At 45.3% G+C, this 23,070-nt stretch overlaps 1 protein-coding gene across 1 annotated transcript in view; it reads left to right on the top strand.

Annotated features, from left to right (window-relative positions):
- Positions 1–23,070, top strand: part of PLB1 (phospholipase B1) — a 170,180-nt gene that overhangs the window by 33,464 nt on the left and 113,646 nt on the right. Inside the window, exon 2 of the mRNA XM_079940335.1 lies at positions 12,665–12,853. Coding sequence (XP_079796461.1) covers positions 12,796–12,853 — 58 coding nt within the window. The 5' untranslated portion in view covers positions 12,665–12,795. The remainder of the gene's footprint in view (positions 1–12,664; positions 12,854–23,070) is intronic.

The following is a 23,070-nucleotide window of genomic DNA, read 5'->3' as shown; positions in this document are numbered from 1 at the left end:
GTACAATCTGGGGTTTAGACAAATGTGGAATAACATGTATCCACCGTCATGATATCATACAGAATAGTTTCACTGCCCTAGAAATCCTCTGTGCTCTGCCTACTCATCCCTCTCTCCCCCGACACCCCTGGCAACCAGTGATCTTTCCACCGTCTCCGTAGTTTTGCCTTCTCCAGGATGTCGCACTGTTGGAATCACACAGTATGTAGCCTTTTCATATTGGCTTCTTTCACTTAGTGATATGCATTTAAGGTTCCTCCATGTCTTTTTGTGACTTGATCATTCAGTTCTGTTTAGCACTGAATAATATTCCATGGTATGGATGTACCACAGTTTATTTCTCAGTCCACCCACTGAAGGACATCTTGTTTGCTTCCAAGTTTGGGCCATTGTGAATAAAGCTGCTATAAACATCCATGTGCTGTTTTTTGTGTAGACATAAATCTTTAATTCTTGTGAGTAAATATCAAGGGCTGTGATTGCTGGATTGTAGGGCAAGAGTATGTTTAGTTTTGTAGGAAGCCGTACCATCTTGAACTCCCACCAGCCATGAATAAGAGTTCCTGTTGCTCCACTTTCTCACCAGCTCTTGGTGCTGTCAGTGTTTGTATTTTGACTAGAATAAGTGTGTGGTGGATTTTAGTTTGCATTTCCCTAAAAATAGGATGTGAAGCATCTTTTTATATGCTCATTTTCCATTTGTATGTCTTCTGGTGAGGTATCCATTCAGGTCTTTTGTCCAATTTTTTGATTAGATTGTTCATATTCTTATGGTTGAGTTTTAAGAATTTCTTTATGTATTTAAGATGACAGTCCTACATCAGATATGTCTTTTGCAGATATTTTGTCCTGTCTGTGGCTTGTCTTCTCGTTCTCTTGATGCCAATCAATTTTGACAGGGGAGGTCCCAGAAATCACTTTTAGTAAATTCTGACCTGTTTCCTGGGCTCTCTCGATGCTGCTGGTTTAGCATGCATGCTGGGATTCCTTGAGTCTTACCCTGGATCGGTCTATTTTGCTTTTTTCATTGCTAATTTAGCCTTTAATCTTCATACCAACATGCGAATTTGTTGGTAGAGCTCTGGCAAGCCTGGCTTATAGGCTCCTGGGAGATTCCAAATTCTTCAGAAAGGAGGTGTCTGTCTTGTCAAGATTTGGAGAAATCTTGGGCAATCGTTCTTGGGTGTACTGAGATCAGGGTTTAAACTCTATGGCAGGTGGCATGTGTGAGTCTCAAACAGGATGTATTTTTAAAGGAAACTGATGTTTTGGAGTGTCAAGGGGCTCGTTAAGAAAAACGCAAGAAATCCAGACAAGGGGAAGGAAGAGGTAGAGGGGTTGGGGTCAGAGCTGTGTGAGTGGTAGAGAGTGTATGATGAAGAGCAGGCGGGTGTTAGACGTGGGGGGGGGGGGGAGTTCGTGAGAGAGGCGGTTTTATCCCAGATGGTTTTACATTTTGAGTCATCAAGTTCCTTGTGGACCCTTGACCAAAAAAATTTGAAGAACTGGAATTCTGCTTAGAAGCGTCAGGGTACCAATCAATAAACACTGCTCATTGGGCCTGAGGAATTTTATTCTGGTCTTGTTCTAAGGTACCTCTCAAATGAGCAGTTCTATTTAAATCAAGTGTTTCCCCCTCGTACATTGTTGGTAGAAATGTAAATTGGTGCAGTCACTGTGGAAAACACTATGGAGGTTTCCCAAAAAACTAAAAATAGAATTACCATATGACCCAGCAATTTCACTCCTGGATATATATCTGAAAAAAAAAAAACAACCCTAATTCAAAAAGATACATGCACTCCAGGGGCTTCCCTGGTGGCGCAGTGGTTAAGAATCTGCCTGCCAATGCAGGGGACACAGGTTCGAGCCTTGGTCCAGGAAGATCTCACATGCCGCGGAGCAACTAAGCCCGTGCGCCACAACTACTGAGCCTGCGCTCTAGAGCCGCGAGCCACAACTGCAGAGCCCACGTGCAACTACTGAAGCCCACGTGCCTAGAGCCCATGGTCCGCAACAAGAGAAGCCACCGCAATGAGAAGCCTGCTCACCACAACAAAGAGTAGCCCCCGCTCGCCACAACCAGAGAAAGCCCATGTGCAGCAACGAAGACCCAACACAGCCAAAAATAAATTTATTTTTTAAAAAATATACATGCACTCCAATTTTCATAGCAGCATTATTTACAGTTGCCAAGGTATGGAAGTGACTTAAGTGTTCACCAACAGATGAATGAATAAAGATGTGGTATGTACGTAATGGAATACTACTAAACCATTAAAAAGAATGCAATTTTGGGCTTCCCTGGTGGCTCAGTGGTTGAGAGTCCGCCTGCTGATGCAGGGGACACGGGTGCGTGCCCTGGTCTGGGAAGATCCCACATGTCACGGAGCAGCTAGGCCCGTGAGCCATGGCTGCTGAGCCTGCATGTCTGGAGCCTGTGCTTCGCAATGGAAGAGGCCACAACACTGAGAGGACTGCGTACTGCAAAAAAAAAAAAAAAAAAAAGAATGAAATTTTGCCATTTGTAGCAACATGAATGGACTTGGAGGGCATTATGCTAAATGAAATAAGTCAGACAGAGAAAGACAAGTACTGTATGATGTCACTTACATGTGGAATCTAAAAAATACAATAAACTAGTGAATATAACAAAAAAGAAGCAGACTCACAGATATAGAGAACAAACTAGTGGTTACCAGTGGGGAGAGGGAGGGAGGGAGGGTCAATATAGGGGTAGGGGAATAAGAAGTACAAAACTATTAGGTATAAAATAAGCTATAAGGATGAAGTGTACAACATGGGGAAGATAGCCAATATCTTATAATAACTATAAATGGAATATCATCTTTAAAAACTGTGAATCACTATATTGTATACCTGTAACTTATATAATATTGTGCAGTGACTATACTTCAATTAAAGGAAAAAATTAAGTGTTCCCCAAAGTGTCCATTGAAGGCCCAGGTCATCCTTGGTGAAGTTCTGCTAGAGGGGACACAGGTTGGATTGAGAAGACTCCTGGCTACTGTCAGCTGAAAGTTACAGTCAACTGAAGTTGCTCTTACAATCTTCTGTCTCGGGCCCCTGACCTAATGGTCAGCTGCCTCTGAACACAGACCCAACGACCAGAGTCCCTGGCAGGTAGAATATATCAGAGAGAGAGAATGCTCTCTTCGAATCAAAATCAAGGTCTCAGGACAAACAGCCAGGATGGGAGGACATTTTTTCTGGCTTTATTGGTGACTTACAGCAAAGTTAGCTCTCAGAGGGTGCTGATCTGCAGAGAACTGCCACCTCCCTGTTCTGTGAGGCTGGTTCAAACAGCCAGCTTACAGGAATGAGGCCTGTGTTCCACTCTGTGGTCCTCCTCCTCTCGACAAAATAACACTCGAGCACACAGGACAGAGCAAAGGGACGGGTGGAAGCAAATCACTAAGGACGCAGCTCTAAAGGGGAACCCTAGCCAAATATAAACACCCAGTATTCGACAAGTGAGTAAAACGGCCAAGGAACCTAAAGGAGAGCGGAGTTGAGGTCCCGCGTAAACGGACTTGTTGATATGGACGATGGTCCACGGGCAGTGAGGCTCGAGGACACCACACCTGGACAAGAGTCACGGTCCACAGTGACAGGCAGGTCAGGCTGGAGCTGAGTCATGGCACCGAGATTGCAGTCATAAAAATCAAACAAAACCCAAGAGAAAATTAGTCAAGGCTGTTTGTTTATAAACTTGCAGCCACAGGGAACCGTCTGCAGTCACTTTCGTTTCCACAGGGGTTCAAAGGTGTCTGAAAGGAGAATAAGTTTCATAGGGGAAGAAGGAGGAAATGCTGGCAGTCTCTGATTGGCAAGCATTTTCTTCGGGGGGATTTTGGAAACAGGGGAGACTCTGATAGACCTTCAAATCTATTTGCCAGTCCTTGATTGGCTCACTATCCGTCAGTTATAAGACTGGGAAATTTTCAGATTTTCCTGGGGTTTTTTTAGGAGGATTATTTTGAGAGATTTCTCAAGCATAGGAGGACACCTGGGCCAGACAGAGACCAAGCAGGGCTCCCTTCCTTTGTGTGGTGATGTATTGTTCTTGGTCCCAAGAGTGCAATTCTTGGGACACAGTTTCTTCCTGTGTGCAAAGCTGCAATGGGACTTTGCAGAGACTGTGCAGGCGGTTCCAATAGGCCCATGTTTGGATGGCTGACAAAGTTAAGTAAGTGATGTAACACAGCTACAGAGAGGGCAGGAGCAGTTAATCTGCCATGACGTAGCAGTGGCTTCTGTTCACCAGGGCCTCTGGAGGATGACTGGAGCCAGGCTGGGTATTTTCATCAATGTAGCAGTTGTTGAGCATCTGCTGACATCAGGCCCTGTGCTAAGTACTAAGGACACAGCAGAGAACCATTTGGCCCTTGCCCTACTGGAGTTTGCAATCAGAAAGACAGGATAGACCTTGAACGAGCAATTCCAAGTGTGTTGAATATTGGAGGAGAAGCAAGGCCAGGGAACCATGAGACAGGGCCTGACACTCGCTGGGCCAGAGAAAGCATTTTAGGAAGAAATATTTATGCTGAGCCTGGAAGGAGAGCTAGTGAGGCCAAGGGGTGGGAAGGGGATTGGTGTGGCCTGAGAATTCCAGGCAGAGGGAACAGCATGTGTTAAGTCTCTGAGGTGGCAAAAAGGATGACACGTTCAAGGAAGTGAAAGGAGCCCAGCAAGCCTGGGGTCCGAGCAAAAGGGTAGAGGAGGGCTTAAGGCTAGAGGGAGGAGGGGGACATGCAGGGCCTTAGACAGCATGCCAAGATGGTTAGACTTCGTCCAAAGGGCAGTGGGAAGCTGTCAAAGGCTTTTATACGAGGGTGTGACTTCAGATTTGCACTTTGAAAAGATCCTTCAGGCTGCTGTGTGGAAAAAAAAAAACCAAACAAGATTGGAACAAGCAAGAGGGGACATGGAGCAGATATTACAGCCATTCAGGGGAACAGAGATGGTGACATGGGCCCGGGGTGGGGCGGTGGAGACAGAGAACGATGAGTGAGCTCACGAGGTGATTGAGGGTCTAGAATTGATGGGACTCAGCAATGAATGATCTGTTGGGGCTGAGGAGATGAAGCTTCCAAGAATCATTCTTGGGTCTGTCTACAACCACTGCTGCCACTTCCTGTAGGAGTGCAAATGAGTGCAGGAAGAGCATACGGCCCGTTCTTAACCCCTTGAGTTTGAAGTCCTATGAAGCATCAAAGTAGAGATGCTGAGTCAATGAATCAATAAGTTTATGGGGTTTGAAGGTTGAAAGACAGGGCTGGCTGGAAATGGAAAGGTAGGAGTCAGTGATGCACAGATTTTAAATGAAGCCGTGGGTGTGTGTGTGTGTGGTTGGGGGGTGAGATCACCTTGGGAGACAGAGAGAGAAAGAGGAAGGTCCAGGCCAGAGTGTTGAGGAGCTCCAGAAGCAGAGGGGGAGCTGGCAAAGGAGGCTGAAAAGGAAGAACTGGAGAGAAGAAAGCAGGAAACTACAGACATCCAGGCCCAGGACAGCACTTTCTGAGAAGAAGGGTAGCAGCCAGCCGTTAAAGGCTACTGAGATGTCAGGTAGGACGAGGTCTGAGGGCCTCACCGTCCACTGGATTGAACAAATTGCTGATCTTAGAGTACGTCTGCTACAGTGACAGGAGCAGAAGCCACGGTGGAGGGCAGGGGAGATGAGCGAGGGGAAAGGGTTTTAAAAGGTCACCCCCTCGGGGATGGGCGAGGGGTTGTGGTGGCCAGCCTGCAGGGACTGGTCCAGGAATCCAGGCGAGAGATGCTACAGGTCAAGATCCTGGAGCCTCGCTCTGCTTAAGAAAACCTGGATCTCAATGTCTGCAGAGAGGAACAATTGGAAACTTGGCTCCAGGTGGCTCCCAGAGCAAAGATGAAAGGGAGTGGGGCGTAGGAGGAGGCGTCCGGGGTTTCCATGGAGACCACCCTGAGCTTCCGGCCGCTCTCTGGAGAGCCTGGGATTAAGGCCTACAGCCCTGGGTGTTCCTGGTCACATGTGTTTGGCCCCTAAGAGGCCTACGAGGGTCAATCAAGGAACAAACGGAAATGAACAAAAGTAAGGAAGTATTGTGTCTTGGGCTGAGGACTGGCCTTTGGGGCAGAAAAAACAGTATTAAAAATCTGGTCTCACCACCTGCTCTCCGTGTGATCTTGGGCAAGCTTCTAAACATTTCTGTGGTTTCTTAGAGACTGTCTTCAGAGATGTTACAGTATGAAAATGTACGTGGATTAGAATGGAGAAAATTGGGAATTTGAAAATTCCTTTTCCTCAGGTTTTCTCTTCTGGGTTCTAACAGGTTATCACCCTGCAGTTATAAAGAAGGTCCTTCCAGAATCAGGGAGAGAAGAAAGGAGTACAGGCTGGCCTGCCTCAGCCAGCAGTGCCCCGAAGAGAGGCACACAGGCGCTCCCTGGGAAACAGAGCCTGAGGTGACAAAGCTCCGCGGGGCTGTGCCTAATCTAGACCTGGCTGCGCTGATGACTGGAGCCCAGCGCAGATCTGCCTGCCCAGCCCCGCCTGGCCCAGCAGGCCCATCTGCATCGGCGCCCTGGGACGGAAGGCCGGCCCCCTCCCACTCCCAGCCCCCTCTCACGGCCCTCTCCCCAGGTGATGCCCATCACAGGTAAACAGGGAGCCGGCCAAGCAGGCACACTTGTGCATCGTCATCATTACTAAGGCTATGAACACCGCGTGCAGCGTGTGTGGGGGTGGCTGACGGCCCAGCTCCGCAGCAAGCTGGTGACGCCAGGCCACAGCTGTCTCCTGCCCCACAGCCCAAGGCCCAGAGGCCCCAGCCTGGATCAGCAGTGCGGATGGAGAGACGTCGACAGCCGGTAAGCTGCCCCGATTTGGTGGTAGAGAGGCGCTCTTCCGTCTCCGGATCTGTGGTCCGGGAGAAGCCCTCCTAGCAGGTGGTCCACTCTGAACACAGGCCAGGGAAGCATGTGGGGTCAGGCCACGAGGGACTGCAGGAACCAGGATCCTCCCGGCATGGTCCTGAGCACGCGAGGTTCCCAGGAAAGGCCAGGAGACTGTGGTTATTCCCTTTGGATTTGAGGAACAGATCATAACTCTCAAAGGATGCAAAAGAAATGGAGTAAGGGAAATCCTAGCCACATGGCACGGTTCCCTCAGGAGCACCCCCCTCAGTGGGCAGAGGACTCTCACACCACTTCTCTCCCCAGGGCACTCCCCCGGCCCTGCCCCGGGGATCTCAGCTCTGGAAGATCCAGGGAAGAGCTTCTCCTGTGTTCCAGTGCCTACTGGCCATGCTGGCCGACCTGTCTCCATGGGAACCCTCTTCCCAGAATGGAGATGCGGGCCCTGGTTTTTATGTTGGTATCTGCTAGTGCAGGGTCTGTGTCGAGTGTCTCTGACTTGAACCTGACCACTCCTGGGCTGTGGTAGAGAGGGCAAGCACTCTGGGTTCTACCCTGAGTAGCTGAGCAATTGGGCAAGTTACTAATCCTCTCTGGGTTTTCATTTCTTATCAGTAAAACTGGCCTAAAAATTCCATTGCTGCAAGTGGTCGGGGTGATTCAGCCCTACATGATGAATGGGGAAAGAGCCCTGGACTTGAATTAGGGAATCCAAGACCTATAGCTCAGGCCCTGAGTCACAGACTGGCCCTCCGGCTTTCTCTGCCTCGGTCTCCCCCTCTGTACAATGGGGGTGGAGGGGACTGACTAGATGGCCGCTAAGGTTCAGGTGCTCTCTGACCAGTTCTGACCTAATCCCTGCTACTTTCCTGCCTCTGGGTGGGATCCTCCCGAGGAGGGGAAAGGAGGTCACAGCCGGGCGTCCACCAACTGGGATGGAGCAGAGCATCCCTGTTTGGTTCTCTGGTCCTCCTGAGATGGCCTCCACAGGTTAGTGGGTACCCGGAGCCCAGGCCGTGAGGCGGTCAGGCTGGGTGGCCCGCTCAGACTCAGCGCCCAGGAGGGAATGGTCGTACTGCCAGACTCTCCTGCCCAGCTGGGTGCATGAGCCAGAGGCTGCCCTCCACCAACGCACAATCAGACTCCTTCCCGGGTTTCCCTCCGGAAGGGTGTTTAAGACCATTTCATCAGGCTCATCTCTCAGTCACGCCTGGGAGAAACTCACAGCTGTGGAGGTAGAAGACGTGGGTCAGAACCTCCTCTTTACAACTTACTGGTTGGGTGACCTTAGTCAACGCTTTTAAGCCTCATGAATGTAGCTGATATTAAATGAGATAATTCATTTATGAGTTTGATTAGAGCATGCCTGGCACCTAGTAGGTGCTCAGCAAACGCTGTTCCAGTCTTCACCTGGGTGTAGGTGCACTAAGGTGTACAGATGGGGAAACGCATTGACGACACCCCCAAGCCCTGCTCGGGGCGGGGGAGGGTGGGAAGGGGCTTGGGGGCTGTCTGGCTGATCATCTCAGGCTGCAGATCGCCCCATCTGCTCAGACTCTGTGTTGTGCAAATACCACCATCTTCCGTGTGCTGGGAGGCATAAAGGTTGGGAAGCACTGGGGGGTCTGGGGGGCTCAGAGTCTGGAGATGGTGGATGAGAGAGGGGAGAGAGGGACCAACAAGCAGAACAGCGTGTGATTTGGAGGATGTGTCAGGGCTCATGCCATCGGGGCCACATGCTCCCCATCTGTAAATGGTGGCCAGTTGGTGACGGTGCCCTTCTCTGCACAAAGGTTTGTGCGGGAGAGAGGTACCCTATATGCTTGAAGTAGGCAGCTCGTCTCACCCCTTCCCCAACGGCTGTTGTCCAGTTCTTCACACTGCACGTGAGAACATGGAATTCATGCCATCAGTCTCACAGGCTGGGAAACCAAGATGCAAGGAAGAGGAAAAGCCTGCAGGTGGTAACGGGCACCATGGCTGTTCTGGAACTGTAGCCCACACATCCTGGTGCTCAATGACTGGGCCTCTCCAGGCGCCAGAATCTGGCCCTTTCCCCATCTACTCCCTGACCTCGGAGGGAAGCGCCAGCGTTTTACCCAGGGTTCCTGTGGGTTTCCTCTCTGGAGAGGCTGCCAGGTCAGTCTGACTTTGTCAGCATCCATGGCCTGTTCTGGCATCAAGCCACGTCCCAGGGGCCTTTGGCTCGTCCAGAACAGCAGAGATGAAGCCCTCTTCATCCCTCAGTGCTGGGCAGGCCTGGCTCAACTGGAATCCATCATTAACTTGATGCCCAACTCCCAGCCTAGGCCAATTAATTCAGAAGGTCCGAGAGTAAAGCCCAGGCACAGGTATTTTTCCTGAAAGCTCTCCAGGTGATTCCAATGTGCAAGCCAGGCTTGAGAACCAGGAGCTGGGAGAATAATCGTGTGACCTTGGGGAAGACCATGGGCTGTGAGCTTCAATGTTGCTTCTCCATTATTTTTTCCCATCGTGCTTCATGGTATTAGAGCATTGTGCCTGTCTCTTTCTCCTCAGTGTTCTGTCCTAAAACGTGATGTGTATCCCTTTCATCTTTTCTGTTCTGTCCTGTTGAGCTGATCTTTTTATAGTAGTCTTGGTCTCTTTCCTTTTTATTCTGACTTTCATTCATTCATTTATTCATCCAACATTGAATGAATGCCTGCTATGACAGGCAATGTGCCAGCCGTGGGGGCCATAGCAAACAACAAGGAGGACAGGTCTCATGGAGTGTGTGTTCTACTGGGATTTGCCCTGTCCTTTTTTTTTTATTACTAATGCTGTGATATTTGAAAATTGTATTTTTTCTAGACATGCATTGCTGGTCCCTTCTTCATTTTGTCTCTTACTTTTTCATTCCTTAATTAAACTCTTCTTATCATTAGTATATTGATTATAAGAAAATCCGCTGCCCCAGGGAAGCTAAATCTGCTCAGTTACTTGCACTGGACAGTGTTTTGCCCGTGTGTGTGTGTGTGTGTGTGTGTGTGTGTGTGTGTGTGTGTGTACGTCCAGGCTTGTGTTTTGTATCCACAGGAACACTGGCATCTAGGTAACATTCAGGTTTGGAGATGCCTAATCCAAGCCTCTTTTCCCTTCTGTGGCTGGGAAGGGCTTGGAGAACACAGGCTTGGTTAAACCAGTTGTCTCTGCCTTTGGAGAAGAGTTAACCAATGAATGAAGATTTGTTGAGGGCCTCGTATGTGCAGGACACCGAGCTAGGTGCTCTGTGGGGAGGGGTGCCAGGGGTGCCAAGACGACAGGAAGAGAAAGGCCCAACGTCTCCCTCAGGAGGCCTACCAGGATCCTGCGACTTAGTTCCATGCAGGAATGAGTGACACGAGGCCGTCATGGTGAGGGCCAGTAGGTGCTTCAGAAAAGCTGAAACTGGGGCAGACAATTCTCAGGGCATGAGTGGCATCCGTGCAGATTATTCTGAAATTGACACCCCTGGTTCCACCCCTGCCACAGTTCTGGTGTGTACCCTTCCTCTTCTAGCCATGGGTCTTTTGTAAGATAGGCACCAGTGGGTACTTGTCCTAAATGACAGGCACACATTCTACCACATTGGCAGAGCTCACCCAGGAGCCAGGGATGAGGTTTTCCTTTGTTGAAAGAAGAGAACAATTTTATTTACTACGGCTCACAACCATTAAAAAGAATCACAGGCACCTTGTGGTTTCTTGGACAACAGCACACTCTCAGCTTTTTTAGTCACTAAGATGCCTTCTGACCAAGGCATGGACTGCCATCCCTACAAGATTTGAATTCATGGGCCTGTGCCTTTCGCAGAAGGAACACCTGCTGATTGTTGCTAAGTCTGAAGTGAAGCATCTTACCTTCTCTAGGACATGTCCTCGTAGGACATTTTAGTGGCAAAAATCAGAGAAGCTTATAAGCTTTTGGAGTTTGCCTCTGGCTTTTGACAAGTCCTTTGTCCATTGTTTTCACAGCTGCTAATAGATCACATAGGTCATCAGTGCTCATTAAGCTAACACCTAACGAGCACCCCACAGAGGATGACAAGAATGCCCCCCAAAATGTTATTCCCCCACTGCCTCACAGTTGATGAGAATTCCTTGATGCGCTGACAGGACTCAAAGATTTTTTTATCTAAGAGAGAATTCAGTCTGTACTATATAAAAATGCTTCACACAGGTTAAATATGTGTTTAAGTCATTTCTCAATTTTTCTAAACGGTAAAGAGGTGAGAAGTTGGTATGTGTGCCAGTCCAGCTGGGCCATAATGGTCATGGAGAGAAGCAGTAAGAGACGGAAAGGAATACACAGACTGCAGAGCTAGGCTATTTCTGCCCATTTCCCATCACGCTTCCCACCCCACCTCCAACTGGCTTAAGCATGAGTGGGGACCTCTGAACACCCATTCAGTCCAAGTAGTTTAGGGATGCTCCTCGAAGCTGTTGGTGGCCTGGAGCTGAGTGGACTCCTGACATCCTTGTAGCAGGGCAGCAGCTTTGGGTCTCTCATTGAGCTTTGTGGGAAGTCTGGTGAAGATACCAAGTGTCAGATGCTCGGAAGCATCTAGTCCAAATGGCCCCTGCACGCACGCCTTGGGTTTACTTCTTCTTCCTCCTCTGCCTTGTGTGCCGCCCTCTGCGAGGCTCCAAGACCAGCCGATGGTCAGCTGGTCAAGTTGTATCAGGGCCTCCACACTCTCGGTGTGACCTGAGACCTCCGTGCGGCCCTGAGGCGGAGCCTTAGACACAGCTAAACCAGTGGTCACCCACGAGCCACATTTTTCTGAGCAGGTGAAAAAGGAGAACGACATCTTAATATCTGGAAGCCAGAAACAAGGGGCCGCCCACTTAGTCTTCACTTTATACTTAAGAGAACCCAACTGTGATTTTAAACATTTGAGAAAAGTGTCAGCAGATCAAGACCTGAGGTTGGGTGATAGAAACCGACTCCAGACTCCTAGCTAGATCTCAGAAGTCAGGCTCTCAGCCTTGCTGCCATAGGGGCCACCAAAATGCAAGGATGATTTAAATATATTTGTTCTATTAACTAAAGGCCACTGTTCCTTGATACCTGTGGGGAAAAAATTCAACGTTACCCCCTCAAGGCTTGTCACCCAGGCTTTAAACTCCAGCGCCATCGGCCCAGTTTGGACCCAGCCCAGCATTCTGACTTCGTTTGCCCAAAGGAAACTTCTAGTTCTATCGGATGAGTTCCATGGCTCACCTCTCTGGCTAACATCTGTCAGTTCAACATGCAGACAATAAACGTGCGGCACACACTTCAGCCCAACACTCCCAGCCACCCCGGCTCTAGGCGCAGGGCTCGGAGAAAACCTCTCTGTGCCGTGGAGGCTAGGGAACCCAGAGGCACTCCTGAGACACTGTGGGGACACATTGCCCACTAGAGAGCTCACATTCGGAGGTGGCTGGTTTACAGTTGTTACAGAGTACTTTCTCTCCTTTCCTGGCTTTTAGTTCCATAGCTTACAGCGGGAAAGCTGGGGCTAACCTAAGGGATGCCCCCCAAGCTCTGACGGCTGTGGCTGACCTGGGATTCCAGCCCAGTGCCAGCAATTTCCAGTCCCCCGATGCTAGCAATTTCTGGGCACTCACCATCCTGGGAGGCCAGGCGAAGGGGGCTGTGTGGTCCTGGTCTTCTGGTGCCTTTGTCTAGAACATGCCACCCATCTTTGACCCATCTACCTTGAGAAGTCGTCTACCTAAATGTTAATATTTATCATTTACAGCTGGTCACTGCCCCTTTCAAAGGTGAAGACAGTAAAATTTATGACGGGCGTCCTATCAGACAACAGAGGAGCATAAAAGCAGAAGGAAGAGTGATAGCCCATCGGTCCGCGGACGTCTGGAGGGTTCCAGCATGGGGCTGCGGCCACGCACTTTCCTCCTGGGGCTGCTGCTGCTGCTGCTGGGGCGAGGTAAGTCTGCCTTTTGCTCAGAGGGCAACCAATGGGTCAGCCCTGCCGGTGTCCCATGTTGCTTCGGCACAGAGCTTGGGGGAGGAATTTTCAGTGAGCACGAAACGCACAGGTGAGAATAAGCAGGCTGCAGTGCTGAGCTTAAGTGCCCACAGCTGTGAGGGATGGGCAGGTCTTAGGACAGGTGAGAAGCGTGGGCGGGCAACAGCCCCGTGGTGGGGAAGCAAAAAGCCGTAGGTGTAGGAGTCGTGAAGACCCGGATTCTACTGCTCTGTGCTGCGTGGCCTTGGGTAAGTCCTACCTCCCTGGACCTTGCTTCTTAACATGGAAAAGTACCACTATGACCACTAATGGTAAGCACATTTTGATCATTACGTGGGCTTTGTTCGTTTTTGCTGAAAGGGCAGAGGAAGGCAGATTTGAGGATGATGAATTCTACAGGATTGCACCGCGTTCTTTAGTACTACTGACTCTGACCGAAACGAGTGGACTCCAAGCCAGGGCTTTGGATTTCTTCTGAGCTAATGGTTAGAAGACAGTGCCTCTGTCCCTCTTCTCCCAGCCCCTGGCTCTACCTTCCTCCCTTTGTTCAGAAAGGCGGGATCTTTTAAACCGAAGAGGGCCTTAAAGATGATTTTTTTTTTTTTTTTTTTTTTTGCGGTACGCGGGCCTCTCACCGTTGCGGCCTCTCCCGTTGCGGAGCACAGGCTCCGGACGCGCAGGCCCAGCGGCCATGGCTCACGGGCCCAGCCGCTCCGCGGCATGTGGGATCCTCCCGGACGGGGGCACGAACCCGCGTCCCCTGCATTGGCAGGCAGACTCTCAACCACTGCGCCACCAGGCAAGTCCCTTAAAGATGATTTTTTAACTGTCTCCAAATGAGAGGCCTGGGCCCAGAGTCAGAAAGCTCTTGCCCTGGAGCCCGCAGAGGGAGAGGAGGAGGCGGGGACAGAGGCCGGGGCCTGGCTGGGGTCCAAGCGCTGCTTCGGCTACCTACCTGGGACATGTCGGTCGCCCTCTCTGAGTCGCTGGGTGGGATGCGAGGCCAGAGAGAACGATAGTGCCTGCTCTGCTTCCTGCACTGGTGACTGCATTTTGCTGATTACTCCTGAGGCTTAGGAATCTTTATGCTTATGGACCATTTGAATTCTTTCACGCAGTGACCGTTCTAGTGTGTTTCCCTTTTTTTCAACAGGTTGTCCTTTTTCCCACTGATTTCTTTTTAGTTGTTCATATGGGCTGAGCACTTGCTGTTTGTTGGTATAACCAACAAGTATCTTCTGAAGCTTGTCTTTCATTCTCTTTATGGAGACTTTAAGTGAACAAACTTCCTAATCTGGGGGGGAAGTAAAGGGAGACCAGCCAAATGAGAACAAACGGAGGCATGTATTCCAAGGTTGCTATGGTAAAAGCTGCTATCATTTGCGTTTGGCAGAGACTCCGAGGCAGGCAGGGGAGTGGGAAAGCTTGACGACGGAAAAGGGGAAGGCTTCAGGGCTGCTCTGACTGGCGGCTGTTGCCAGGGGGAAACTAGCTGCAGGTGGCTAGAAACCAGGCATCTTAAATGATTCGTTTGGGAAACATACGTGGCTTTCTCTGGTTGGTCCTGAGTTGGAAGCAGGGACAAAAGTTGGGGAGCTGCAGACATGGGCCAAGTCCTGACTGTTCTAGGCTGATTCCTTGCCCGTCTACTGCAGATGTGTGGGTCACAGGTGTATTGTCATCTATGGTCTGGCCATTGTCTGTCTGTAGACTGTCTGTCCATTTCTAAAGTTTTTTTAATCTTTTCTGGTTTGTGCTCTTTGTGTCTTCTCAAAGAACTTCTCTCTGGCCTCAGGGTCATGAAGATATTATCCTATATTTCCTTCTAAAAATTTTATAAATTGCTTTTCTCACTGGGTCTTTTTAAAGACATCTGGGATTGATTTTGGTGACTACTGTAAGAGGAGAACCTAGTTTTATGTGTTTTTTCATGAAGATACCTGGTTGTCTCAGCACCATTTATTGAAAAGTCAGTTGCTTCCTCACCATTCTGAAGAGCCTCCTCTGTTCATATATAAAGGACTCATACGTGCATGCATCTGTTTTAAAACTCTGTTTTGATTTATTTGTCCCATTGCCTATCCCTGTGCCAGTAGCACATTATCTTAATTCTGTAGTTTTGTACTAAGCTTTATTATTTGTGAGAAACAAGTCTTTCTGTTTTTTATTCTTTTGTTTGTTTGTTTGTTTTTGTTTTTGCGGTACGCGGGCCTCTCACCGCTGTGGCCTCTCCTGCTGCGGAGCACAGGCTCCGGACGCGCAGGCTCAGCGGCCATGGCTCACGGGCCCAGCCGCTCCGCGGCACGCGGGATCCTCCCGGACCGGGGCACGAACCCGCGTCCCCTGCATCGGCAGGTGGACTCTCAACCACTGCGCCACCAGGGAAGACCTTTTCTTCTTCTTTAGAAGTGACTTGGCTTTGAACTTTCACAATTTTACTATTTGTCAATTTCTACCCCCCCAAAAAACAAACCTGTTGGGCTTTTGATAGAAATCGCTTTTAATTCTGTGAATCAAGTAGGGGAAAACAGACATCTTTACAATATTGAGTCTTCCAAATCATGAGCTTATAATTAGACCTTTAATACCTCTCAATGCTTTATAATTTTCTCTGAGGTTTTGCATATGTTTTGTTAAATTTATTCTTAGGTATCTAATACTTTTGGTGTATGATAAATGGAATGTTAAATTGTCATTTTGAAAATGTTATTGGTATATAGAAATAAATTTTTAATTTTGTACCCAATTAAACTCTTATAAATTTTAGTAAGTTATCTGTATATTCTTTTGAATTTTCTGTATACACAATCCTGCCAGTGATGACGGTCTTGTTGCTCTCTTTTCAGCCTGTGTGCCTTTTCTTTCTTTTGCCTTACTGTGCTGGCTGGTGCCTTCACTACAACTGTTCATAGCAGTGACGGTTGGACACACTCTTGTCTTATTCCCAAGTTCAAAAGGAAAGTGTTTAATGTTTCGTCAGTAGGTGTGGTGTTTGCTACAGGCTTTTCTGTAGATGCTCTTTATGAGACTAAGAAAGTTCTATTTTATTCCTAATTTGCTAAGCGGTTTTAAAAAAAAAAACATAAGTGGGTGCTGAATAAATTTTTCTGCACTTATTGAGATGATGTTATGATTTACTCTAATCTGCTAATATGGTGAATTAAGTTAATTGACTTTTTATTATTTTGTTCATTTTTTTCAGTCATTGCTTGTTAAATTCACCAAAGACTGCACATTGCATTTACTTGTGCTGCCTCTTTAAACCCTTTTAATCTAGAGTAGTTCTTTAGCCTTTTTTTCCCCTTTCTTTCTTTTGTGTGTGTGTGTGTGTCCTTGAAAATTTGAGGCTGGCTTTTTTTGTGCCCACTGCAGTTTGGATTGGTCCAAACTGTTTCTTTGTTGCTAGAATCAGATTAAACTCTTCAGGTAGAAATACAATGTAGATCATGTTGTGTCCTTGATGTGTAACATTCAGCGATACATGTGACGTTAGCAAATATTTTCATTGGTGATGTTAAATTTGATAATTTGGTTAAGGTGGTGTCTGCCAGCTTTCTCCCTTGTAAAGGTACCTCCCCCCATGTGATTTATAAGTTGTCTGTAGGGAGATACTGTGATACCGAGTGACTGTTCTTATACCCAATGGTTTTTAACATCCATTGATGATTCTTGGCTGAATTATTACCATGGTGAGTGTAAGATGGTGATTTTAAAATGGCTATCGTTCCTCCTACTATTGTTAGTTGGCATTCCTCCATAAAATAAAATTCTCTTCTGTGCCCCACTCTTTTTAGGTTTTATCTTTCTCATATAAAATGGACATATGGATTCTTTTATTAATCAGTATATTATAACCCAGTCCTGTCATTACTCATTTTGATGCTCAAGTTATTGGCCAGTGAGAGCCACTTCAAGCTGATTCCTTTTTCCCCATCAATTTTTAAGCACTTTTTAGCTTTATGGAACAAGTTATTCCAGGCTAATCTTCTATTTTCCCTGTCTCACCATGCAATTAGCAACGTCTTTAAGGTGCCAATTGATAGGGGATTTTATTTAGAAACCAAGATCGAGATGCCAGGGGTGTTCATTGCTTCTGGAGTGTCATTATGTCTAAGTTCTCTCAGTGGACAGAGCCAAGAAATATCGTTTTCTTTTTAATGAGATGAATTTATACAGATATCTCTTAATTTTAGTTAGAATTAGGCTTTTATCTCCTTCCTCTATTCCTGATTTGTATTGTCCTTATCCCACAGTGTAAGCTGAGGTTACAAAAATATTGATAAATTTATTCATTTGCTGAATCCTACAGTACATCCAACACAATATTGGAATTACTGCAACAATAACACCACCACAAACAAAGTTCGAAATCTCTTTGTGGTTCTTTTGTCCTTAGAATATGTCCCACGCAGGGTATATAATCAAAGTACTTGGATCAAGATCACTTGTATTAACTCTTTTTCTTTTGTTCTCTCTGTGTGGTTATGTTATGTATTTGACATATAGTTAAATTTGTCTCTGTTTCTATTCACTTATAAAGTTTCTCCCATTCTTGATTTTACTTTAGTTTTTGAATATATAAAGCATTAACATGGTTCAAAAGTTCAAAAGTGTGAAAAGATCTACCCGGAGAAGTGTCATTCCCATCCCTATCCCATCCATCCCATTTCCACCTATCCCTGTCGGTAACCAATTTCATTATTGTCATATCCTTTCTATGTTTCTTTTTGCAAATATATATTCTTATATTTTCTTCCTTCTTGCACAAAGGTAATCTACTATAAACTTCTTTTTCATCTTGATTTCTTTTCACTTAATAATATATCCTGAAATTACATTGTATCTGTTCAGAAATCTTTTTTATTTTTTTCCAGCTGTAGGATATTCCATTGTGTACCATATATATTCAACCAGTCTCCCAGTATGCACACTAGATTGTTTCCAATATTTTGCTACTTTAAGTAATGCTGTCATGAACAATTGTGTACATAGGTCTTATTCATGTTGTTGGAGGGAGAGCTTAGGGTAAGTTCCTAGAACTGGGATTTCTGGGTCAAAGGATAAAAACACATATAGTTTTGTTAGATATCACCAAATTTCCCCCCAACCATAGGGATTATACCATTTTACATTCCCATTGGCAATATATATGAAAATGCCTACTTCACCACAGCTTGACAATAGAGTGTATTGTCAGGCCTTAGAATTTTTGCAGATGTCACAGATGAGAAGTAGTATTTTAGTTTTAAATTCTCTGCTTGCAAAGGAAGTTGTCTTTTTTTTTTTAAAGACCATGTGGTCTCAGGTTCCAGAATGCAACGAAAAAGGGTAAGCTCCAAAAGCATCAACACTTTTCAAGTCTCGTGCTTGCATCATCTTTGATAATGCCCCATTGACCAAAGCAATTCATATGGCCAACTGCAGGTTTAAGGGGTAGAGAAATAGTCTTCTCCTCTTTTGGGGAGGAACAGCAATGTTATACTGCAAAGTGACATACATTCAAGGATAGGAGAGATTTGTGGCCATTTTGCAATGTACTTCACCTACCTTCATTGCACTTGTTTTCCAGGATTTCATAGCTATTTTTGCATGTTTATTTTTCTATATGAATTTTAGAAACAATTCGCCTAACTTTAGAAAAAAAAAGGTATTGGTATTTTTATTGGAATTGCCGTAAATTTGCAAAATAGAGAGAAAGAGGCCACTGTATCTTCTAACCAAGCCAGGCCATACATTGATGTATATGAAGGCTTTTACTTTTTGCTATGTTAATTTTATACTTTCTATCTCGCTAAATTATTTCATTGTTTGAATTAGTTTTATCATTGATTCTCTAGAGTTTTCATGGTTAGTCCCACATTATCAACGAATAGAGATATTTTTCCTTTTTCTGCCTTTACTTCTTTTCTTTCCTGATTGCATTGTCTGATACTCCAATACAATGTTAAATAGCAAGGGTGATAGTGGGGATTCTCACCTTGTTCCTGATCTTAGTAGGAAACACATTTTCCCTGTTCAGTTAGATGATGGATTTTGGGAATCATGCATACATACACACACATATATGTGTGTTTTCTGTGTTCACATTAAAGAAGTATCCACAAATTTGTGTTTTCATTTTTATCAGGAATGAACTTTAAAGTTTGTTGAAGGTCTTTTCGGCATCTATGGAAATAAGTGTATTATTTTTTTCCTTTTAGATTTATTATTATGTTGAATGGTTTTCTAATGTTGAATCATTCATACATTCCTGGAATAAAATCAAGTTGGTCACAGTGTACTTTGTTTTTATATACTGCTGGATTTGGTTTGCTAACATTTGCTTAGGATTTTTTTCCCTTATATGTTCATGAATGAGATTGAACTATAACTTTCCTTTCTCTCACTACTGCTGGATTTTGATACCAATGTTATACATTCTCATAAAATAAATTTGGGAGTGTTCCTATTTTTCTCTTTTCTAGAATAGTTTTTAATAATGGAATTTTTTTTCCTTTAATTGGTAGTAGAACTCACCAATAAGACCATTTAGGCCTGAAATATTATTTTTTGGTGGACTTTTGACTACTGACTCAATTTTTTAATGGTTATGGAATTATTCATATTTACTTCTGCTTAAGTAAGTCTTGGAAAGTTTTATGTTTCACATTTACTTACACACAATTCAGTGAGTCTGCAGTTTGGGATGACTTCAGGGATCTTGTCTCTGTTCCACATAGTGTTGTCTGGGATTGACTTGGAGAGTCTAAAATGCCATATCAGGATACTTGGTACTGGGGTGCCTTGGTGCCCCTCCACACAGCCTTTATCTCTACATGAAAAGCCTGGGATTCCTTACCTTGAGACTCAGGGTCCAAAAAGAGCAAAATTGGAAGCCACAAGGCCTTTTAATGCATAGACTCAAGAATAATTTCTGCTGCTTCTGTTGGTAAATGCAAGTTTCAAGGCCAGCGTAGATTCAAGGGGAAGGAAATAGACTTCACTTCTTAAGGGGGGAAGAGTGGCAAAAGTCATATTGCAAAAGTGCATACAGGATGGAAGGAAATGCCATGGCCATCTTTGGAAAAATATACAGTCTATGTTGTATATGTGTTTCCTAGTTCATTCATTTTTGTGTTAATCTTACTCAACATTTGTAGTGTATCTTGAATCTGTGGCTTAATATCTTTCATCAGTTTTGAAAATTTCCCAGCTAGTATCTCTTGAAATATTGCTTTTACTCCACTATTTCTGTCTTTTCTTTCTGCAGTGCCAATTAAATGTTTGTTTGCTTTTCTCACTTTATGTGCCATGTCTCTTAGCCTGTCTTCCAATTTTACCATCTTGTTGTCTTTCTATACTGCATTCTAAGTAATTTATTATAACACATATCCTAGTTTATTCATTCTTCTTATTGTGTCTAATTTGCTGTTAAACCTGATCATAGATTTGGAAAATTGGTTTTATTTTTCAAATTTAATTTACATTTAGTTCTTTACCAAATTTTCAATGTTACTTTTTAAAATAATTTTGTGTTCCTATAAATATCCTCAAGTTTGTCTTTTATTTATTTATTTTTAAAATTTATTTATTTTTTTGGCTGCATTGGGTCTTTGTTGCTGTGCACAGGCTTTCTCTAGTTGCGGCGAGTGGGGGCTACTCTTTCATTGTGGTGCACAGGCTTCTCATTGTGGTGGCTTCTCTTGTTGCAGAGCATGGGCTCTAGGCGAGCAGGCTTCAGTAGTTGTGGCTAATGGGCTCTAGAGTGCAGGCTCAGTAGTTGTGGTGCACGGACTTAGTTGCTCTGTGGCATGTGGGATCTTCCCAGACCAGGGCTCAAACCCATGTCCCCTACATTGGCAGGCAGATTCTTAACCAGTGTGTCACCAGGGAGGCCCTAGTTTGTCTTTTATTTTTTAAAACATAGTATTTTTATAATTTTTGTCTGATAATTTCAGTCTCCAAAGTTTTTGATCTATTTCTGCTTTGTTTTTTTCTGCTAATACTTGCTCCTGGACACCGTATTTGTTTATGTGCTTGGTTATTTTTAGTGTGTGGTGCTTTGACTCCTTGAAAAGTTATTTGTGAGATTCTTTGAGGCCTAGGATGAAGGCCTAAGATGAAGATGGCTGTCTTCAGAGACTATATGAACATCATCTTTCAGGCACTTGGGACATTACCATGAAGGATCACTTCAAACTAAATTTGTGGTATGAGGTTGCCTAGAATAGCCAAGCCCCATGCTAAGCACTGTACATATATAACATATTCCCTTTAAGTGGGATGTACTATTCTCCCCATTTTATAGATGAGAAAACTGAGACCCAGAAGTTAAATACTTGCCCAAGTTCATTCAGCTAATAAGCACAGGAGTCTGAATTTAGCCCTGAGACTGAGTCCAAAGCCAGGGCCTTTCACCATCTCCCTGCATTACAATAGAGCCCAAAGGAGGAAAGAACCAAACCACACCAGTGCTTTTGTTTAAGCTTTAAAATGGGCTCACCAAAACCCATATTAAAACAGATTCCTGCTCTGAAAGTTTTGGTTTAGAAAACTGAAACATCATTATCTCAAAACTACAATTGGCGAAAACAAGTTGGCAAGGAAGTCCCTGTGCCTAGTAAAATACTATTGTCACTAGAATTTCATTTTCCTGGCATGGGTCAGAAGTTCCCCAGGAGACTGTCCTGCTTGTGAATGAAAACTCTTGCCTTGGTAACACACCCATGCCAGGCCTGTCTCTGCGAAGCCAAAGGTGGGAACTGGGTGAACTCATTGTGTAAGGAAAGGAATGCCTCTTTCATTATGAGAACAAGTAAAGTTAGTCAACGTTTGTTTCACAAGGGCCTGGAGTCCTTCCTGGAGGATGCCAGCCCAGCCTTCTAGAAATACTCTTTCCAAATAAGAGTAGAAAGCAATCTTGGAGAACTTCTGGTGGCCCACGTCCTTCCAGTTATTGATGAGGGGTCGGGGGGACTTGTTCAAGTCATCTATCTAGTTGGTGGCAGATGGTGGAACTCTGGTGTCAGACTCTCTCCTCTACATCAGATGCCTGAATCCCCATTCCCAGCCCCCACTTCAGCTCACACAGATGCCTCCAAATTCCTGCCCTGAGTAGTGGGCACAGGTATGGGATTTTCTCTGGGGGCTCAGAAGTCCTACTTTCCTGGGATGTCATCTGCACCTTGTAGATTTTGAGGACTTTATTGTCAATCATCATTTTCATCAAGTTGCATTTTTGCTACTGTCAGTTAACTGTCTGAGCACCCTTCTAAGAACCCAAGTAGGGCTGAGCCTGCCAGGGAGATAATAAACCAAATGTACGGAACCCTCTGGGGAGAGAGAACTGATCTGCATAAAAATCACTGGAGAAGAATTAAGTACCAAAATAGGTGTAAGTAGCTGTAATAAAAGCAACAGGATTCAGAAAACTGAGAGATGAATGTGGGCTGGAGAATTTTCACGTGGGAGGTGAAACTCGATTGAGCACGCTGGAGGATGAGTGGGCTTAAGATAAAGGCAGAGGAACAGGGAGGGCATGCAAGTGGGGGAAACAACATACCTAAAGGCAAAGTCAGGGCTCAACGTGATGGGTTTGAGGAGCAGGGAGTGGGCCTATTGGGCTGAAGGGCAGGGCTGGTGATGGGGGAGGTGATGAGTTAGGTAAAGTGAGGTTCTGAAATCCTTAGATGAGAACAGTAGAGATTATTACAGTGTCTTTTTGCTTAAAGAGACTTCTAAAGTGATTTAATCCAAATCTGTTATTTTTACATTTTAAAAAACTAAACCCTATATATAAGATAGATAAACAAGTTCCTACTATATAGCACAGGGAACTATATTCAACATTCTGTAATAAACCATAATGGGAAAGAATATGAAATAGAAAATATATATGTATAACTGACTCATTTTGCTGTACACCAGAAACTAACATAATATTGTAAATCAACTATACTTCAATTAAAAAAAATTTTTTTAAACCCAAAAAAACTAAGCCTTACAGAGGTTAAGTGACCAGTTCAAGGTCATGCAGCAAGTCTAGAATTTGGATTTGCTGTATTGGGAAGGGGAAACTATTAAAGGTTCTTCAGCAGAGGAGTGGCCTAATGGAAGTGGTATTTTGGGCAGGATGAGTCTGCTGGTCAGACATAAAAGGTCATGCACTGAAAGAGGCAACAACTGGTGAGTCAGAG

The sequence above is a fragment of the Stenella coeruleoalba genome (assembly GCF_951394435.1).
Source record: "Stenella coeruleoalba genome assembly, chromosome: 13".
Lineage (NCBI taxonomy): Eukaryota > Metazoa > Chordata > Mammalia > Artiodactyla > Delphinidae > Stenella > Stenella coeruleoalba.
Note: the sequence above shows the minus strand (reverse complement) of the source record. Positions and strands in the feature narration are given on the sequence as shown.